Source organism: Podarcis pityusensis (assembly GCF_964106645.2).
Source record: "Podarcis pityusensis genome assembly, chromosome: Z".
NCBI lineage: Eukaryota > Metazoa > Chordata > Lepidosauria > Squamata > Lacertidae > Podarcis > Podarcis pityusensis.
The window spans coordinates 41456443-41472692 of record NC_138044.1 but is presented as its reverse complement, the minus strand read 5'-3'; the positions used below and the strand labels follow the sequence as shown (position 1 = coordinate 41472692).

The 16250-nt window shown below is 46.9% G+C and overlaps 1 protein-coding gene across 1 annotated transcript in view; it reads right to left on the bottom strand.

The window, feature by feature from the left end:
• The window catches only part of RNF128 (ring finger protein 128), a 40174-nt gene extending 28788 nt beyond the window's left edge, over positions 1-11386 (bottom strand). The window contains exon 1 of the mRNA XM_080991140.1: positions 10797-11386. Coding sequence (XP_080847266.1) covers positions 10797-11238 — 442 coding nt within the window. The 5' untranslated portion in view covers positions 11239-11386. The remainder of the gene's footprint in view (positions 1-10796) is intronic.
• Between the last annotated feature and the right edge of the window lie 4864 nt (positions 11387-16250).

The following is a 16250-nucleotide window of genomic DNA, read 5'->3' as shown; positions in this document are numbered from 1 at the left end:
GCTCTTTAGCTCTGGAAGGCTTAGGGTTGCTATGTCTCCCTCCCCGCACCCACTCCCTAGCTATGGGGTGGCTCCAGGGGTTTGAATATATGTTATTTTCATGTATATATGGAACCCTTAGAACAGTGTTAGAAACTCAGATATATAATCCAGGCGCCAAATGGCTCCTTAAACCAAGGGTTACAGTTGCCAAAACGGAATGTCTAGTTGCCGTTTTTGGCTCTAAAGTCTTATTTATCAAATGATGAATTGGCTATGATTGATTATCAGTTAAACATCTGACTAGTTCATATGACAACCCTGAGCTAGGTTAAGAACTTTGAGAACTTAAAGAAAAGTCACTTGATCCAGTGACAGTCCACATATATACCGTATTTTTCGTTCTATAAGACGCACTTTTCCCCCTCCAAAAATGAAGGGGAAAAGTGTGTGCGTCCTATGGGGCGAATGCAGGCTTTCGCTGAAGCCTGGAGAGCGAGGGGGGTCGGTGCGCACCGACCCCTCTCGCTCTCCAGGCTTCAGGAAGCTATCCGCTAGCCATGGGAGACCCAGCTCTCCCGCGGCTAGCGGAGACCTTGCCAGCACCCAGAAGCTTGGGGTGCGCTGAGCTCCGCACGCCCCAAGCTTCGGGATTAGCGCTGCGCTCCGCTAGCCATGGGAGAGCCGCGCGGCTCTCCCACGGCTAGCGGACTGCTTGCCAGCACCCAGAAGCTTGGGGCGCGCTGAGCTCCACACGCCCCAAGCTTCGGGATTAGCGCAGCGCTCCGCTAGCCATGGGAGAGCCGCGCGAAGTCGCGCGGCTCTCCCACGGCTAGCGGAGACCTTTCTGGCACCCAGAAGCTTGAGGCGCGCTGAGCTCCGCACACCCCAAGCTTCGGGCTTAGCACAGCGCACCTGGGGGGGGAAAATAATTTCCCCCCCCCCTTTATTTCCCCCCAAAAAACTAGGTGCGTCCTATGGGCCGGTGCGTCCTATGGAGCGAAAAATACGGTACTGGCTTTTTCTGACCTCCTTTTCTTAAAAGTGACTGTTCCTGCTGCACAGAAAAAGCATTTTGGTTCCAGAAATTCATTCTAATTGTGCAGATAAACTATAACTGATAGAATTCTACAGAACGGGGTACTAGTGTGTGAAAACAGTCCATATCCAATGATCACCAGGCATGCACCTCCCGATGATGGAGGTGTGAGGCACCATCCTGGCGCTCAGGCATTTTCACCTGGTCCAAAGTGGTCAAAAAAGCCACCTGACTAATTTTGAACACTGCCTTAGAACAAAACTGCTGTGTAAGGTGAGGGACTACTGTCCTTCAATTTAGAAGATGGTGATTTTCTAACTGTGGACTGATAGTCTATTCCAGGGGTCTGCAACCTTTAAGACAAAAAGAGCCACTTGGATCCGTTTCCGAAGAAGAAAAAACTGGGAGCCGCAAAACCATTGCGACATTTAAAACAAATATATCTCCGGAGCCGCGATCTGACAGCGGACGGGAAGGTGACGTCGGGATGGTGCATGACTAACGCACACACCGCCCCCATGCGACGTCACAGCCAGTACAGCGCCCGCCACAGTGGGGAGTGTCGGGGCACACAATGCGCCTCCTCCCCTCGCTAGTATCCACCCCAGAGCCGTGGCAAAGGTGTAAAAGAGCCACATGCGGCTCCAGAGCCGCAGGTTGCAGACCCCTGGTCTATTCTGTGAATAGATTGTTGCTTCAAATGTCAACACCTCCTGATATCAAAACCATAATAAATACAGTGGTACCTCGGGTTAAGATCTTAATTCATTCTGGAGGTCCGTTCTTAACCTGAAACTGTTCTTAACCTGACATACCACTTTAGCTATTGGGGCCTCCCGCTGCAGCCGCCGTGCGATTTCTGTTCTCATCCTGAAGCAAAGTTCTTAACCTGAGGTACTATTTCTGGGTTAGCAGAGTCTAACCTGAAGTGCCTGTAACCCGAGGAACCACTGTATTATCCAACTGTTTAAGTGAGGGGTGGGGAACCTAATTAGGCCAACCAGTCCTCCCCATTTGCCCCATGAGACCATTTTGATCAGGCCACACCCACCTGATCTAAATCAGACATCATGTACGACATCAGATGTAGGGAAGGTAACTGCAGGGCTTGTTTAAAACAGTGTTTGCAGCTGATCAATAGTGTTTGCAAATCATAGGGCAATATATCACTTTGAGGGGAGCTTGATCCTCAGAAGTCCAGTTCAAAGTGATGCAGAAAGGTAGTCCGGTGTCATTATAATGTCAGGTGACTGACAAGTGAGCAGCTCCACCCATCATACATGGCCCATCAGGGTAGGGGAAGAGAAAAGCCTAGCCTACCAGGCTACTAAGGAAATGCCGTGTTCCCTCTTCCGCATCTTACCTTGACAAATTCACCCATTGCTCCCCAAAGCAATAAGAAGCTAGTTAGTTTCCTTCCCTGGCCCTGAAAAATAAAAGTTAATGGAACTTGGACAAAAATGAATTTTTGTATTCCTAAAGGAAAGCAGTTGCTTTGGTTTCTACCTTACCTTCTAAGAATATCCAGTTATTCACCATTTAGCCCAGTAGCAAGTGCTGCAAACAGTTGCTCTTGAGAGTCGCACAGGATTTTATAAACTCTATAAACTCTGCCTTGTGCTTTGACAACAACCTGCTTAACACAAATCCCAGACTCAAAAGAGGTTTATAGCGTAGCTGCCACCTTAAAGGGGGACCCGATCGTCAAGTTTCTGTTGACACAGCAAGACTATGTACATTAGCTGAGAAACAAGTTCCGCCCCCACATGAGAATGCCTTTAGGCTATCCATACACTAGCCTCCTGATCTTTGAGCCACCAACAGCTGGCTCAGCCAGTGCTAGCCTCTTCCTCCACCCCCAATGCAAATAGGAACCTGTGTAATTTTCCCACAGTCATTAGACATCTGACGTGCAATGAAAACACAGTTGCCCACCAGGCACCAGCAACATGGGCATATAAGCTTGCTGAAAAGTCTGCAGAATTCAAAGGTTCACATTGTGACCTAGGCAAATGAAACACATTTCTCCTTAATTTCATTTTCGTATTATGGTTGATTTTGTTTGCTCAATGTGGTTTATAAATTGAGAGGCACTAGAAGTTACCTGCTGAGTTTTGCAGCACAAGCAACTCCTCTCCTGACATGGGAGGAGTGGCAGTATGCAACACCTCCCGGGCAGCAGTATGCAACACCATTAACAAGGAGTCTGCGTGTTACCTCTCCATCTGGAACCTACCGTATTTTTCGATCCATAGGGCGCACCTGACCATAGGGCGCACCTAGTTTTCAGAGGGGGAAATCAAGGAAAAAAATATGATTCCCCCCCCCCAATCTCTGGGAGCAGCGGACAGGCTGCGCGCAGCCTGTGCACTCCTCCCAGAACTTTTCCCTGCTTTTGCGGGAGGTGGGGGAATTCCCCCATCTCCCACAAAAGCCCACAGGAGCCACGCACCCTTTAAGGAGCGCACGGCTCCTGCGGGCTTTTCGACCAGGAGGGAGAAGGGACTGACATGGCCCGCTGCACTCCAAAGGCTTGAGGCTTCCGGGACAGCTTTTGTAGCCTCCGGAGGGCAGCGGGGTGGAGGCACCCCGCTGCCCTGCGGAGGCTTTGCGCAGCCATCCCCAAGCTAGAACAGCGAGACGGAGCGCTCCGTCTCGCTGTTCTGGCTTTGGGGACAGCCTTTCTAGCCTCTGCAGGGCAGCGGGATGAAGGCACCCCACTGCCCTGCAGAGGCTTTGCGCAGCTAACCCCAAGCTAGAAGAGCGAGATGGAGCGTTCCGCAGCGCTCCGTCTCCCTGTTCAGGCTTTGGGCTTATCCGCGCAGCCTGCATTTGCTCTATAGGACACCACATTTCCCCTTAATTTTTGGAGGGGAAAAAGTGCGTCCTATAGAGCGAAAAATACGGTAGTTTGGTTTATAATACAGTGGTACCTCTGAATACGAACGGGATCCGTTCTGGAGCCCGTTCGCATCCAGAAGCAAACGTAACTAGTGATGGCACGTCTGCGCGCGTCGCTTTTCGCCGCTTCTGCGAGTGATGTCATAGGGAAACTTCACTCCATAGGGAAATTAAAATTATAGAACTCCAGTATTTAATTTACAGCAGTACCTCTAGATGCGAATGGGATCCGTTGCGGAGCCCCGTTCGCATCTAGAAGCAAATGTAACCTGTGTGCACGCATCTACGCGTGTCACGTTTCGACGCTTCCGCACATGCACGTGATGTCATTTTGAGCGTCTGCGCATGCGGCGAAACCCAGAAGTAATGCGCTCCGTTACTTCTGGGTTGCCGCGGAGCGCAACTCAAACATGCTCAACCCAAAGCGCATTCAACCCGAGGTATAACTGTATAGCAAGTACCCAACTGCTAGCACCCCAATGCTGTTCTTTTAAAAGCCTGTCCCTCTGAAACATCCAGTCAATCAGAACAGCCACACCAATACGATTTTTTTTTCAAAACACAAAGTGTTATTTCCTACTCACCATGCTTCAGCTCTCCAACTAAAGTGGGCCAAACAAACCCTCAAACATACATATGCATCTGCTACCTCCTTCAGCAAATGTATGCATGGTTGTCTTAAAAAAAATGTTCAGTTCTGGATATGCTAACACTCGGTAAACATGTGATCACATTTACCTACCTTTCAGATTTCCCCATCTACCCCTGACACTCATAGCCTATGTATGCCTCCTGGGCTCAGTGGACTTCCAAGGTCTCTTGCTTCCTGCTAAACACGCAAAGCTCCAGTCTGGAGTCCACAAATGTTGGTTTGGCTCTCTGGGTATCCTTTCCTTGCTTTTGCCACCACCAGCAACAATTCATTTGCACAATTGGGGAAGGGGGCTAGGTGTTGTTAATTTTGCATAAAGGGAGTAGGGCGACTCTCTTACTGCTTCTTCCATACCAGCATGTAGCCCCTCACCTGTCCCAAAGTTCTCAGAAATTTATAGGGAGGAGGGATTTAAGTCTGAGATGGTTCATTTGGTAGAGTACAAGACTCAATTTCAGCGTCATGGGTTCAAGTCCCATGTTAAGAGTCCTGCATTGCATGGATGACCGTCATCTGCCCCTCCAACTCTACAATGCTATGATCTGGCAGGGTTTGTGGGACCCTGCTCTGGTCCTTCTTTTCTTCAGCTCAATAACTACAAACAATCTCTCAACACTGCTTTTCAGGCTCCTGCTTCCTTGGCCCCATTCCTTTACTCACTTGCCCCTTGACCAGGTTTCTTAGCACTCCTTTGCCCCTCCTCCCCATAATAGCATACAGCCATTCCTGACCTTAAGAATGATGCAGTTTCTTCAGAGATTCCCTGCTGCTTCACTTTTCGATACAATACGATATCTTTATTGTCACTGTCCCATGCAGGACAATGAAATTGAAAAACTACATAAAACTGCATAAAACTACATAAAAATGACATAAAGCATTCAAAAACCCCTAAAAACCCCATGCCTCCATCATTAGCCTCAATTCTTCCCTTCTGGCTATCCCCCCTTAGTTCATTGACTATTCACTGGCCTTTCCCAAAGTTCAAGATTCCATTTCAACAGTGTAGCATCATTTTATAGGAGAGGATGCAAATGTTTCCTCAGAATTGTTATGATGGTACCACACTCAGAGTCATTCTAAATAGCCCAAGTCCTGCATGCTTCAGAAACAGTATTTTTCTGTGCATGCTCAATCTCTTTAGCATTAGGAGAAGGCTTGCTATGGTCCCTTCAATTCAGGAGACGCAGGAGAGTTCTCTGCCATAGTCCCCACTCCTCCTCATCAACTCTAAGATACAGTGGATTGATATTTGATGCTTATCTTGGTTTAATTGCATGTCAAAGTACATTTGATAAGATAAGAAAAAAGCATTTGGCTTTGCCCTGGAGTGGCCCTTTCAAGGAAGGCTGCCTGCCACTACTGATCTTTTCAGGGAGAAATGCTTCAAATGAACCCCATAAACCTCCAGAAATCTCAGTGGCTTTATAGATCAATTTTATGTATGTTTTATTCAGAAGTGCCCCTGTTGTATTCAGTGGAGCTTACTCCCACAAGTGGATAGGGTTGGGGCCTGCACCCATAAACATGGATCAGAGTCTAGGATAGATGAAAGCAGTTTAAGTACCGTAGAATTAACACACAATACAATCAATTACGTTCTCCTTTCAAGGCAATTTAAGTGTTCTGCCCTACGATGACTTTTTGTCTCAGCCAAAGCCAATCAATTTATTTGGCATCTGTACAGCCAATCAATTTCTTGTACTATGCAGGCCCTCTAAATGATATCAAGGGAAACTGATTTTCTGACTAGCTATTCATTAGCTGAAGCACTTGTACTACATTAGGGGATCTGGTTTATTCAGTTCGCAAGGAGCAGGCGGCAGCGGGGGGTGCAGAGACGTCAAAGGCATGTAGCAGCAAACGCAAAAGATTTTTTTTTAGTCCACTAAAAGCCACATCAATTACCCACATTTGTAAGCTCCACCCACATTCGAGGTTCATGTTAACTAGAGTACAATAATCCCATGGCACATATGTTTTAATGCCCCTCCACAATGATAACATGGAAACACTAAATAAATAAATAAATCAGTGCATGTTTAATAACTCCCAGAAGATAATAGGCATCTTTTCAGTATTGTTTCATAGCCGTGAGGGACATGCTACAGAGGGAAGTGAGGCCAAGTGTGTTGCTTTCTTTTCTCAAAGGAAAACATTACTACGCAAGACTATTGGTGTCCCTGGAATTCTTAAGTGGAAATTGTTCGTATATTGCTTTTATGCATATCCCCGTCACTGCAACAAATAGCAGCACAGTAAGCATGTAACTAAGACAACTAACTTATTCACAGAAAAACGTGAGGCAACAGCATGGCATTAGCACACTAGCTTAGCAAACTCAGAAGGAAGGATGGTCAGAATGTTCATACTTCTGTGATTCCTAATCATTCCTACCAATATACAAGGCAATCCAAAGAACTAGAAAATTAGAATTATTTTCCTTGTTCAAACAAGTGATGAAATCCTTCCAGAGCTTGTCAGTGAAAATCTATGAAGAGCACTGCATATAATTAGAATGCACTGCATAAATGCAAATTATTGTAATCCATATTTGCAATGTTAGCATACAAATGAGATAAGCCATTGCAACTTGATTAAAACAGAGTACTAAAGGTTGAGTTGCCTTGTAGACGTGGTGCAGGTGATACCAGGGTCATGCCCAAGTTACTATCATCTCTCACACGCTTCACATGCAAACATGGGCTAGAATCATGATTTACTACTACATTAATATTGCATATGACATATGAGCAACAAGGGTTACCACATATTTTCTGGAAGGGCTCTTATGCTTTAGGTAGAAGCACATTGTGTAGAATTTCAGTCACAGCCAATGTGAACCTATTTTACTTACAAGAACTCTCACCTTGCACTGAATGCCCTTGAACATGTGCAGAGCACCTTTCAGGCTTTAAATTTTCTTCATCTGGCAAACAGTTAAGATACTAAGACAGAATCATTAGTGGCCAGTAGAATCATCAGAATGTACAGTGGTGTCCAAACTTTTTTCAAAGAGGGCCAGATTTGATGAAGTGAAGGGCTGTGAGGGCCAACCAAAGGGCCGACCAAACTTGTTAACCTTTTTTTAGAATTGAAGATGTTGAGCTTTTTTTTATTATTTTATCAAAGTTGTTGAGATTTTTTTAGGATTGAAGTTGTTGAGGGGATTTTTTAGGATTTAACTCCAGGAAATAAACTGCCACAGGGGCCGGATTAAACCGACTGGCAGGCCGGATTAGGCCCCCAAAACGGACTTTACACATGCCTGGTTTCAGAGGATATCTTATCCAATTTTTATCTGTGCAGCTCCAAAATGACGATTTAAATTTCTACTATCTTTTTTGTATCTGTTAATATATTTTTAGGATGTCACAAACTATTTGCAGATTTCACTAACATATGATGCAGTATATAAATTGCCTAAACAAATAAATGATACAGAAGCTTCTTAGATGGCTTTTACTCACTGCAAGCAATAAAGCAAGGAATTGTTTGCTGCCCTTTTGCAACTGCTTTGGAGTACTTTCGACTTGTATATAGTGGCAAGACAACTGCTTTATTCAGGATGGTGAGTTGAGTTCAGTAGGAACCAAAACTTGGGAGAGTATCTCCAGAGTTAAGATACCTGCATTTTGGATCTATATGCTATGCAGAATATAATTTTGTGCTAGCTGAAGTGAAGTAGTGTGGACAATGGAGGAACAGCATTAGTACTTTTGAAGATAGCGTGTGCTCTAGGTTTTTTCCAGGGATTATAACCTCAGGAGCTGCCCAAATTGTTCTTAGGATCTTCTGCCTACTAGAAGTACCAAAGAACATAAGAGTCTGCTAAGATCAGGCCACTAGTCCACCAAGTCCATCACCCTATTCTCACAATGGCCCACCTCTTTTAAAGCCATTCAAGTTGGAAGCCATCACTACTTTTTGAGGGAGCGAGTTCCAGGATTAAAAGGATTTCCTTTTGTCCGCCCTGAATCTTCCAACATTTAATTAGTTACTTGCAAAGTGTACAGTGGTACCTCGGGTTACATATGCTTCAGGTTACACACTCCACAAACCCAGAAATAGTGCTTCAGGTTAAGAACTTTGCTTCAGGATAAGAACAGAAATCGGGCTCTGGCGGCACGGCAGCAGCAAGAGGGCCCATTAGCTAAAGTGGTGCTTCAGGTTAAGAACAGTTTCAGGTTAAGAACGGACCTCCGGAACGAATTAAGTACTTAACCTGAGGTACCACTGTATTTATGACTAGAGTCTAAACCTAGATGCTAGGTGGTGTGCTCCACGCAACTTACTGGGACACTTCTATGTATGCATGGGATCACAGTGAGAACCTGGTGGTGCTTCCCCCACCAGGTGGAGGAAGGAGTTAAGTGGAGTGATTCACAACAGTAATATAGCAACAGCCATGGCCAAGAAGCCTTTGCAGTAGACAGTCTGATCCTGTGGACTAGCATCTTTAATAGTCAAGCAACTCCTGGAGCTGTTTTACAGCAACTTCTGCCTCTGGAGGAGAAAGCCTAGAAACTATCCACTTCTTAAGATAGCACATCCATTGCACACTTAAAACCCACAACTTTGCCCAAAGAGTCCTGGGAACTGCAGCTTCTTACGGGTGCTAGGAATGTATTAGGGGGAAGCTACAGTTCCCTGGATTCTTTGGGGAAAGTCATGTGGTTCAAGTGTGTGGTGTACGTCTGCCCTCAATTTTCAATAGCCAAGGACAAAAGTCTCTGCAGCCGAATTGGAGAAATACTTCTGTGGGTTGCCATCTTCAACATCAGTGGTCCCTTTAACCCTCTTGCTGCACCTTTCTCTAGAAACTTGGACTATGATGTCACCAACTGCCATGGTCCACAAGAATACAATACCCCCTTCTCTGCCTTTTCCCTCATATCACACCTTCCAACAGATTTTAACTAAAAGCAGCCCTGAGAGCTAATCTCGGCTAAAAAGCAAGATATAAATTTCATATAGGACAGCAGAAAGGTGATCGTATGTATCCTAAGATGGAAACAATACATTAAGGACCCACAGATATATGCAAGGCCCAAATAAGACACACTTTACAAAGCAACCACGCATCAGACAAGGGCATGTACACCAAGCGCAAAAATGAGCCATTTTCTTATCTGATTATGGCAAGTGAAAACAGCCAACACCACAAAGAGGTTGTAGAATACCTAAGCAAAAAGAAGAGAAGCTACGAAATGCTTCTTTCTACTTGGGTGTTCAAACACAGAAAAAGAAGATGGATCATATCTTCTGAGTCAAGCAGAGCAGGAGACTCTTCATATGAAAGATTCCTGCACTGCAAGGGGTTAGGCTAGATGACCCTCGGTGTCCCTTCTGACACCCTCTGAAGCTCACTCTGGGCCAGTTCCCATCTCTTAGCCTACCTCCCAGGGTTGTCATTAAGGATGAAACGGGGAGGAGGAGAGCCATGTTTCCCCCCCCACCTCCCCCGACCCTCTCTCAGAATATAAAGGTGTTATATAAATGCATTAAACAAGCTGCATATCTACACACACATACGCAATCGTATCTATATCTCCCAGGGTAGCTCTGTTGGTTAGAGCGCGGTGCTGATGAACGCCAAGGTGGCATTTTCCACCCCCTAATGGGGGCAGCGGGCTTATTCTTGCGGGCTGGACTAGATGACCCTCGGGGGATCCCTCTCCCCAAACTCCACCAATTCTGTGCTATACAATACAATGCATTTCATTTTTTTTAAAGCCAGGTTTTCAATCTCGACTCAGAGGGACCCGATGCCCAAGTGAGGGGCGCGTCCCGGAAACTGTCCGGCTCCCTCCCCCCTCCGCCACCCACCCCCAGGGAGCCCCCACCCACCTCCCCCGACATATAAAGGTGTTATATAAACGCGTTAAACAAGCTGCATATCTACACACAAACACGCAGTCATATCTATATTTCCCAGGGTAGCTCTGTTGGTTAGAGCGCGGTGCTGACGGATGCCAAGGTGGCACTTTCCATCCCCTTATGGGGGCAGCGGGCTTATTCTTGCGGGCTGGACTAGATGACCCTCGGGGTTCCCTCTCCCGCAACTCTGTGCAATACAATGCAATGCATTAAAAAACAACAACAACCAGGTTTTCAATCTCGACTCAGAGGGACTCAGAGATGCCCAAGCGAGGGGCGCATCCCGGAAACTGTCCGGCTCCCTCCCTCCGCCCCCCTCACCTACCCACCCCCCGTTTTCCTCACCCGGGTGGGTCATGGGGTGGACGTCGTTCCCGGAGCCCCCAGCGTAGTTGTAGATGACGGCGGCGGAGGCCTCCCTGGCGGCGGCCACGGCAATCTTCTCGGCGAAGGTGCAGCCGCCTCCGCGCTGGATGAGCGCGACCCACGGGGTGGGCGGCGGCGGGCTGCTGAAGTTGGTGAGCAGGCTGCAGGCGTTGACCGCCCCGGGCCCTTCGGGGGCCACCACCAGCCCGGCCGCCCGGCGCAGGGGGGAGTCCTGCCCGTAGATGCCGCTCTCGCCCACGTTCCAGTAGCTCTCGTTGCTGCCGGGCATCCTCCACGACACGTTCAGCCACGCCGTCCACACCGACTGGGCAGAAGCCCCGTGGCGGAGGCTGCCGGGGCCGCCGCCGCCGCCACCGGCCAGGAGCAGCGCGAAGAAGGCCCACGAGGAATGCCGCCACATCGCCTCAGAGGAGACCCGCCGCACCACGGAGAAAGAGACGACGCGGGGGGGACAACAACGCTGCTGCTGCTGCTGCCGCCGCCGCCGCCGCTGCTGCCGCCGCCGTTTGCCTCAGGCGAGCGACTGGCCGGACTGCCGCGCTCTTTACCTGAGCCCATTCCCCGCCCATTTCTGGAGGGCGGGGATTCGAGGGGAGGGGCGGGGCACGTGGACGGGAGGGGGGAGAGACAGACACGCCCCTCCACACTCCTCCTCCTCCTCCGCGGCCGGCCAGGGAGGCCCACGTGCGCGCAGGCGCGGCGCCGGGTTCGAGCGCTGGCGGCGCCGCCGCCGCGTTCCGAACCTTTGTCCCGGGATCGAAGCGCGTGGTTGGGATCAGTAGAACTCAATAAAAATGCCTCATTAACTGAGGTTCCGCACACACCCACACCCCCCAACAAAAGATTAGTAGTCTCATTCTGTAAGGACTGCTCTGTTCAAGAAGTTAGCTTGCAGGAGCCTACTAATAAAAGCTGTCACAGTGTCCGTTCCAAAACCAAAGCGTTCCAAAACCAAGGTGCGCTTTCCCGTAGAAAGTAATGCAAAACGGATTAATGCATTCCAGACTTTTAAAAACGACCCCTAAAACAGCAATTTAACATGAATTTTACTATCTAACAAGAGGGTTGATCCATAAAATGAAAGCAATAAAAATTGTACAGTGGTACCTCAGGTACCTCAGGAGATGGGGTCACAAAGAGTCGGACATGACTAAACGACTAAACAACAACAACAACAACCTCAGGTTAAGTACTTAATTCGTTCCGGAGGTCTGTTCTTAACCTGAAGCACCACTTTAGGTAATGGGGCCTCCCGCTGCTGCTGCCTGTTTCTCATCTTGTTCTCATCCTGAAGCAAAGTTCTTAACCTAAAGCACTATTTCTGGGTTAGCGGAGTCTGTAACCTGAAGCGTATGTAACCTGAAGCGTATGTAACCCGAGGTACCACTGTACAAGGTTAAAAATGAACAATTAATGAATTTACAATAACACAAAATGTTAGAATAAACTGTGTGCTCTTAAGATTGTCATCTGTTGTTCCAATGGCGAGTCGGGGGGGGGACGACGATGACGACATGCTTCAGCATGAGGGTGTGGGTCATAGCTGTCAACTTTTCCCTTTTATTGCGAGGAATCCTATTTGGAATAAGGGAATGTCCCTTTAAAAAAGGTTAACGTTGACAGATATGGTGGGGGTGGGGGCTAGGATTGCAGTCCTAGCAGCCCAAGTTTTAGCAATTTACTCAAGAGTAAGCCCCATTGATTTATGTTAGATGTAGGTTGCCTTGCAGTGCTTTGCTCACCTAGTTTGGGAGTTAGTTCCACTTACCCATGTAAGGGGGAGGGGAATAGAATTGCATTGTCACTGTTTCATGTTATTGCTTTGTTTGTTTGTTTATTCATTTGTCTGGCCAAAGCCATTACAAAATTGTGTGTGTGTGTAAAATAAAAACAAAACAAAATACACCACACAGTTCAAATAAGGCATTTTGTCATATACAGTCATATCTCGGGTTGAATGTGCTTCGGGATGAGCGTGTTCGAGTTGTGCTCCACGGCAGCGTTACTTCCGGGTTTTGCCGCTTGCGCATGCGCAGACGCTCAAAATAACGTCGCGCATATGCACAGAAGTGCCGAAACGTGACCCACGCATGCGCAGACACGTGGACACGGGTTACGTTTGCTTCTAGATGCGAACGGGGCTCCGGAACGGATCCCGTTTGCATCTAGAGGTACCACTGTAATAGTTTGCTTCCTGAAGAATTTAACCTATCATCCCCACAAACGTTCCTCCTTAAAATTGCCACTCTCAAATTGCTAAACAGGCCACTTTTTCAGAAGTATAGGGGGACCTGTCGCCTAATGAAAAATTAATTAGATACCCAATCAATCTCCCAACTGGAGATTTACACCTGTGAACAAAGCTGCTCTTAAGTTCTTGTAAATAGTGGAGTAAGTATGGGGGTTAGTCCTACTTACTCGCAGGTAAGGGGAAAAATACATAGAACTGCACTGTAGCAATGCCAACATCTCAAGTGTGTACTCAGAAGGAATCTCCAATGATTTACTAATCTTGAATGCACCTACTTGTTCTGTGAAATCAGCTGGTGAAACTAATCATAGCTTTAGTTCCACTTATTTTTAAGGGAATGAAAGTGCAACTAACTTCCTTATTATTGAGGCTTTTTGCAGCTGATTAGTGTGTATCATCTGAGAGATTTCCTTCCCCGCCCCCTTATCAAATGACTGACTTGGGAAGGGACAATTTGTATCCCCATCAGCTATAAACCTCTCTGTCTGCTCCAGTGCTGTGTCTACCTTGAATGCATTTTGGTTTTGCTACCACTGCCCAAATCAGTGAATTCTTTTTTGTGAGGAGGGAAGAGAAGAAAAAAATTGCTTGAGAGGCCACACCAGGCTCCTTGGGCTAGGGGTTGACCACATCTCATCTAGATCAGCTTCCCCAAACTTGGGTCTCCAGCTGTTTTGGGGCTACAGTTTCCATCACCCCATCATCCATGACCACTTGTCCTGCTAGCTATGTAATCCAAAAAAAAAAAAAAGATGGCTAACAAGTTTGGGGAAACCCTGATCTAGATATTTTATTGAAGAATTTCTGTACAGGTTTAGCCCAGCAAACATTTGTGAGGGGGAAAAACAAACAAACGGCTGTACGCTGATGGTTTACACAAAACAGCACACCTAGCATCCTGTTATTGTCTCAGGCCACAAGCACTGAGACAGTTAATGAAAGCAAGTGTGGTGTAGTGATTCAGCAGCCTTTCTCAAACTTGGGTCGCCAGATGTTGTTGGACTACAATGACCATCATCCCTGTCCACTGGTCCTGCTAACTAGGGATGATGGTAGTTGTAGTCCAACAACATCCAGGGACCCAAATTTGAGAAATGCTGGATTAGAGTGTCCTGGGCGTGTCAGTGCCTCTCAGCCTAACCTTCTTCAAGGGTTGTAGGCATTAAATGAAGAGGATGAGAACCATGTATGCTACACTGAGCTCCTTAGAGAGGTGGGCTGTAAATGCAAGATGTACATTACTGGCTGAAGCTGGTGCAAAGTTACCATACAACTGTCTACTCTGTGCCCAGATGATGTGGCTCACTATTGCACCACACATGGCACAGAGTCAGTTTATTCATGCATGGGCATCATTTGCTCACCAATCATTTTGGACCCAAGTGCACACTTCTAAACTGGAGAAAGTGTTGTTGCAGTAGCAGCATGCACTACAGCCTGATCTGCTATGATGGCTCGCTCACACGCGTGCCAGTCACTTCTCGATGCTCTGGTCCTTGAAATATGATGATACTTATATGATCCAGTCAATGCTAAGCTGGCAAAGAGCTCAAGAAATATGGCAGCTGCTCACTTTTGCTCACTGTCAGTGCAGTAGCAGACTTCACGATGCATTAAAACGTTTGTTCTCCTACATCTTTCTCAGTCTCATTGACTTTAGAAAATGTGCTCCAAGGTAAATGGGTTGTAGATTACATTTTGAGAGAACCGCAGTGGCGTGGCTGTCTATTTAAAATGAAGCACTGTTGAAAGTTCAACAGAAAACAAAATATGTGCATAACATTAAAAAATAATAATTTCTAGTAGGGTAGTTGCGTTTGTATGCCTGTTGTCTTTGCCCATGGAGTTTTCTTGGCAGGGATACTGGAGTGGCTTGCCGGTTCCTGCTCCAGGTGGATCACATTTGGAAAAACTCTCCACTATGACCTGTCCGTCTTGGGTGGCCCTGCACGGCATAGCTCATAGCTTCTCTGAGTTATTCAAGCCCCTTCGCCACGGCAAGGCAGTGATCCATGAAAGGGAACAAAGGACTGTATAGTTAAAGCTATGGTTTTCCCAGTAGTGATGTATGGAAGTGAGAGCTGGACCATAAAGAAGGCTGATCACTGAAGAATTGATGCTTTTGAATTATGGTGCTGGAGGAGACTCTTGAGAGTCCCATGAACTGCAAGAAGATCAAACCTATCCATTCTGAAGGAAATCAGCCCTGAGTGCTCACTGGAAGGACAGATCCTGAAGCTGAGGCTCCAGTACTTTGGCCCCCTCATGAGAAGAGAAGACTCCCTGGAAAAGACCCTGATGTTGGGAAAGGTGGAGGGCACAAGGAGAAGCAGACGACAGAGGATGAGATGGCTGGACAGTGTTCTCGAAGCTACCACCATGAGTTTGACCAAACTGCGGGAGGCAGTGGAAGACAGGAGAGCCTGGTGTGCTCTGGTCCATGGGGTCACAAAGAATTGGACATGACTAAACGACTAAACAACAACAACAACAGTTGTGTTGCAGGAAAACCAACAAAGAGTCATCTGGTAGCTTAAAGACTAATATGTATGTTGTTTGGGATAGGCGTTTGTGGACTATGCTACACTTCATAGTCATCCTATCCATGTTTTGGTGACATCTAGAATTGACTGATGCCATGTATATGTCAAAGACTGCTCAGAAACTGCAGTTAGTTCAAAGTACAGCTGCTAGGCTATTGACTGGCGCCAATTAGTGGGACGTATATTATGGATATTGAATGACCTTCACTGCCTTCCAGTCCATTTCTGAGCACAATTCCAAGTGCTTAGGAGGACTCAAGAACCTAGGGGAATATCTGCTACCATACCAACCTCACAGGATGTTAATATAATATTTGGAGGCTCTCCTCCATGATAGTGACCAGAGAGAGAGAGAGAGAGAGCGCCTTCTCAATGGTGGTTCCCTCTTTGTGGAATTCCTGCCCCAAGGAGGCTTGCTTGGCACTAATATTGCTATCCTTTTAATAATCCCAGTCCTTTTAATATATCCGGGTGCTTTTAAAACCTTGCTGTAATTTATTGCACAGCTTGGATGTTTTCTTTCTTGTTTTTATAAACCAGACCGGAAACTCTGCTGAATAACCTTTTAAATCAGCCGAATAAATAAAATACAATATCAGGAACAACCAACAGTTCCAG